This window comes from Alosa alosa, chromosome 23, assembly GCF_017589495.1.
Source record: "Alosa alosa isolate M-15738 ecotype Scorff River chromosome 23, AALO_Geno_1.1, whole genome shotgun sequence".
Taxonomy (NCBI): domain Eukaryota; kingdom Metazoa; phylum Chordata; class Actinopteri; order Clupeiformes; family Clupeidae; genus Alosa; species Alosa alosa.
The window spans coordinates 10,363,038-10,368,037 of NC_063211.1; the positions used below are offsets into that span (position 1 = coordinate 10,363,038).

General features: G+C 43.0%; 1 protein-coding gene across 3 annotated transcripts in view; it reads right to left on the minus strand.

Annotated features, from left to right (window-relative positions):
* epha6 (eph receptor A6) overlaps window positions 1-5,000 on the minus strand; it is a 41,899-nt gene that overhangs the window by 4,941 nt on the left and 31,958 nt on the right. For all 3 annotated transcript variants that reach the window (XM_048234323.1, XM_048234322.1, XM_048234321.1), the window contains exons 11-15: window positions 4,298-4,406; window positions 2,900-2,970; window positions 2,175-2,303; window positions 732-917; window positions 167-228 (exon numbers count right to left, since the gene is read on the minus strand). In XM_048234323.1, the coding sequence (XP_048090280.1) occupies window positions 167-228; window positions 732-917; window positions 2,175-2,303; window positions 2,900-2,970; window positions 4,298-4,406 (557 nt within the window). The remainder of the gene's footprint in view (window positions 1-166; window positions 229-731; window positions 918-2,174; window positions 2,304-2,899; window positions 2,971-4,297; window positions 4,407-5,000) is intronic.

Consider the following 5,000-nt stretch of genomic DNA (forward strand, 5'->3'; position numbering starts at 1 on the left):
CCTTGTTATTTTGTACACACTGACCTTCACGTTATCACACACATTCAAGTAAGTAATGTGTTTGTGTGTGTGTGTGTGTGTTTGTGTTTGTGTGTGTGTGTGTTTGTGTGTGTTTGTGTTTGTGTGTGTGTGTTTGTGTGTGTGTGTCTGTGAGTAGTTGTTGTACCTTGAGGAAAGTGTCCAGGGATCCGTTCTGCATGTACTCCACAATTATCATCACAGGCCGGCCTACACCAGAGAGATGAAGGGATGAGAGATAGATAGACAGATAGATAGATAGATAGATAGACAGACAGATAGGCAGATAGATAGATAGATAAATAGATAGATAGATAGATAGATAGAGGGAAACACTCAGACTGCCACTCAGAGAAAGACTGACAGACAGACAGACAAGCAGATAAACAAACAGACTTGCTTGCTTAATTACAGATATGATAGCTGTTGACATGGAGAGTTATATAGGTGGATGGAGAGATATAGATGTGTGCGTGTGTTCTTCTCCAGGTGACTTCACTCTCCAGGCAGATGGTGTGTGTGTGTGTGTGTGTGTGTGTGTGTGTTATTCTTTGTGACTACACCCTGCAGGCATATGGTGTGTGTGTGTGTGTGTGTGTGTGTGTGTGTGTGTGTGTGTGTGTGTGTGTGTGTGAAGGAGTGTGTAAGGGGGGTTGTTGTACGTGTGTGTGTGTGTGTGCGCGCGCGCATGTGTGTGTGTGTGTGTGTCCTACTCTTGGTGACTACACCCTCCAGGTGGATGATGTTGGGGTGCTCAAACTGGCCCATGGTGCTGGCCTCGTGCAGGAAGTCCCGCCTCTGCCGCTCCGTGTAGCCGCCCTTCAGCGTCTTAATAGCCACTGCAGTCTCCTTCCTGCCCAGGGACCGCAACCGACCGCTGCACACCTCACCAAACTCCCCTGCGGAAATGCGCACACACACACGCGCGCGCACACACACACACACACACACACACACACACACACACAAAAGGAATTATTTGTGATTTCAAGATTTTGAAATTTTTCAAAAATCTGTCTTTTTTCCTGACCCCTTATATGAAAACTAAGAAAATCTGAAAAGTACGAAAAAATCAGACCAATTTTTTTTTCATTTTTGTTGCCATAGTTAATGCATTTCACATATCTAGATGTGTAATAAAAATAATTTGGACAATAATTGACAGATTTTGAAATTTGTCTAAATTCTCACTTTTTTCCTGACCCCGGACCTTAAATGAAAACTAAGAAAATCTGAAAAGTACGAAAAAATCAAAAATGTTTCACTTTTTTTGCCATAGTTCATGTATTTCACATGTCTAGACATGAAATAAAAAATAATTTGGACAATATCTGACAGATTTTTAAATTTGTTAAAAAATCTGTCTCTCATCCTGACCTTGAAAACTAAAAAAAATCTGAAAAGTAAGAAAAAAATCAGACCAATTTTTTTTTTCATTTTTGTTGCCATAGTTAGTGCATTTCACATATCAGGATGTGAAATAAAAATAATTTGGACAATAATTGACAGATTTTGAAATTTGTCTAAAATCTCATTCTTTTTTTTTTTCCTGACCCCGACCTTAAAATGAAAACTAAGAAAATCTGAAAATGCAGAAAAAAAATCATTTTTTTTTTTCACTTTTTTTTGCCATAGTTCATGCATTTCACATGTCTAGACATGAAATAAAAAATAATTTGGACAATATCTGACAGATTTTTGAAATTACAAAAAAAAAAAACTTCCTCTCATCCTGACCTCCAAAAAAACTAAAAAATCTGAAAAGTAAGAAAAAATCAGACCAATTTTTTTCATTTTTGTTATATAGTTAATGCATTTCACATATCTAGATGTGAAATAAAAAAATAATTTGGACAATATCTGACAGATTTTTAAATTAAAAAAAAAAAATTCTCTCATCCTGACCGCGAAAACTAAAGAAATCTGACACACACACACACACACACACACACACACAGGACTGATATCAGCTGCTGTGGTTCCTCTCAGTGCCCACCAGATGGCAGTCACCTCTTTTATGCCTTCTCATAAGTGTGTGTGTGTTTGGGTAAGGGGTCTGTGATATAAGGGTGGCATCTGAGGTCAGATGAAAGGAAAGGAAAGGTCACGTCAGCTGATGACTCTCTGGATGCAAATGCGGGCCTGGTCGGTCATACCTGCCCCGATGACCCTCTCGATCCGAATGCGGGCCGGGTCGATCTCCTTGGTGAAGTCGTGCACAGCCTGTGTGGGGTCCTCATATGTGTCCGGGTCCACATATGTCTTTACCCCCGCAAACGGAACCACTGAGGAGCAAGAGGGGTGGGGTGAGTGTGTATGTGTGTGTGTGTGTGTGTGTGTGTGTGTGTGTGTGTGTGTGTGTGTTTTTAGTCCTTTATTGTCTTTTGTTGTCCTTTTAGTCTTTGAATAGTTCTACAGTATATGAACCCTAATTCCAAAACAGTTGGGATGTTGTGTAAAATGGATATAAAAACAGAATGCAATGATTTACAAATCATGTTAATATAACTAGCAATCTGCAGAGCTTTAAGAGGTATAATACAACCAGAAAACGTCCATTAAAAACAACCCAAGCTTCTAATTGAGGTCTGCCTTCATGTGTCCAAACCTGTAGCCACACCAGGCTAGTAAACAGGGCCATCTAACTGGAACTAGGCTTTTAATCAAGTTTTTACAGTATATAGTGTATGTGTGTGTGTGTGTGTGTATTAATAACATGCACTAACAATAACATACACATTAACATGTGTATGTGTGTGTGTGTGTGAGTGTGTGTGTGTGTGTGAGTGTGTGAGTGTGTGTGTGTGTGTGTGTGTGTGTGTGTTAATATGTGTATGTGTGTGTGTATGGGTGTGTGTGTGTTCTGGGTATTTTTCTCTACCATGTCCATTATGGTAATGTGTCCTCCTCGGCTCGTTTGACTTCATCTTTGATTTGATCCACCACTGACAGCTGCTCAACACAAGACACAAGAGAAACAGTCACTAGAAAACACACAAACAGACACTTTTAAAATGACTTAAAATTGAGTAAAATTACACAAAATAAGTATAGTATAATATACATAGTCTTTTGATCCTGTGAGGGAAATTTGGTCTCTGCATTTATTCCAATCCGTGAATTAGTGAAACACATTGCACACACAGTGAGGTGAAGCACACACTAATCCCGGCACAGTGGGCTGCCTGCAACAACAGCAGCGCTTGGGGAGCAGTGAAGTGCCTTGCTCAAGGGCACTTCAGCCATGGCCTACTGGTTGGGGTTCGAACCGGCAACCCTCCGGTTACAAGTCCGAACCGCTAACTAGTAGGCCACGGCTAAATTATAAAATTAAATATTCAGGGCTGAAGCCCCCGCAAAATGGCCTGTCGAAGCCCATGGCTTTGGCTGTGTTTGGTATGTAAATATACACACTCACTTTTACAAAACCCAAGTATAAAAAAGCCAATGCTCATTTACTGAACTCCTGTGCCATCTTTGTTGATGTTAAGAGCCGTCTTATTTGCATAAGCACAATGTTTTTGGCTGGCACCTGTATTGGTGTACATTTTCAACTTTTTTACAAAAGCGACGGGAGCAAAGCAACATAACGCAAACACCATACACGCAAACACCATACGTCAGCAAAGGATGACGTTACCCCATGTAACTGAATGAGAAATATCTCCGTCAACACATTCAGCAGAAGCATGACAGGGAATCATCGCTGCGTCCGAGCGAGCGACTGTGTTGCATTGAATGCTCTCTGTCCACATTGAATCCGTAAAACACGGTTCTAAATAGCAGAGCAACGCAGGCGACAGAAAGAAATTAGAGACGGGGTGTCCGACAAAAGTTCTGCTCAAATCACTGCACAGCGCTGCTTCACGTGTCTTACTGTGAGGGCATTCCAAAAACAATGTAATTGACCAATCCCAAGCCCCACCTAGTTGGTCAAACATTACCGGATTTGGCTAAGCTGTACTGCAGCTGTCCCTGTCCGGGGTCTGAAACCCGCTGCCTCTAAGCAGCACTGCCCCTGTCCGTGGTGCTGAAACTCGCCACCTCTACGTGGCACTGCCCCTGTCCATGGTGCTGAAACCCGCCACCTCTAAGCAGCATTGACCCTGTCCGTGGTGCTGAAACTCGCCGCATCTAAGCAGCATTGACCCTGTCCGTGGTGCTGAAACCCGCTGCCTCTACATGGCACTGCCCCTGTCCGTGGTCCTGAAATCCACCCCCTATAAGCAGCATTGCAGCTGCACTGGGTGTCACGTCCAATCCCCACAGGCCCCTGTACCGTCCAGTGATGAGCAGGAAGAGGGTGAGGATGACCAACAGGGAGAAGCCGCCCACTGCAGCCAGCGCCATGACCAGCACTGAGCCCCGCGTGCCCACCACCTCTGCACCTGCAGGGGGCAGTAGAGGAGGGAGAGGGTAAGGTAGGAAAGGAGGAGGGTAAGTGGGCAGAGGGAGGAAGAGAGAGTGGGATTAGAAGAGGGAATGAAGGGATGAATATTCTTTGGGGGAAAGGGAGAAAGTAGGAGAAAAACAAGCTGTTTTATTATCATGTTTCAATTTACAATTTACATTTGTTCATCTATTTCCGCACGTCCTCATAATGTTGCATGTACTGTACGCAATAATAATAATAATGTCTACGTCCTCATCATGTTGCATGTACATATATGCAATAGTCCTTGCTGTCTAAACAAAGTGCTTTACAGTGGGAGAGAAGAGGTGCAAGGGCTCTGACAAGGAGGGGGGAGATATAAATTGGAGATATGAAGCCTCTCCATCTCTCTTGAAATTTAATTTAAGTCAATTAAACTCCTACAGGTTTGCCGTCAGCAGCAGCAGCAGCAGTAGAAGTGAGGAGCTGTAGAATGTGAGGAGTTTAATTTCTGTTTTCTCTCTCTGCAGCATGCAATCAGTCACACACACACACACACACACACACACACACACACACACACACACACACACACACACACACACACACA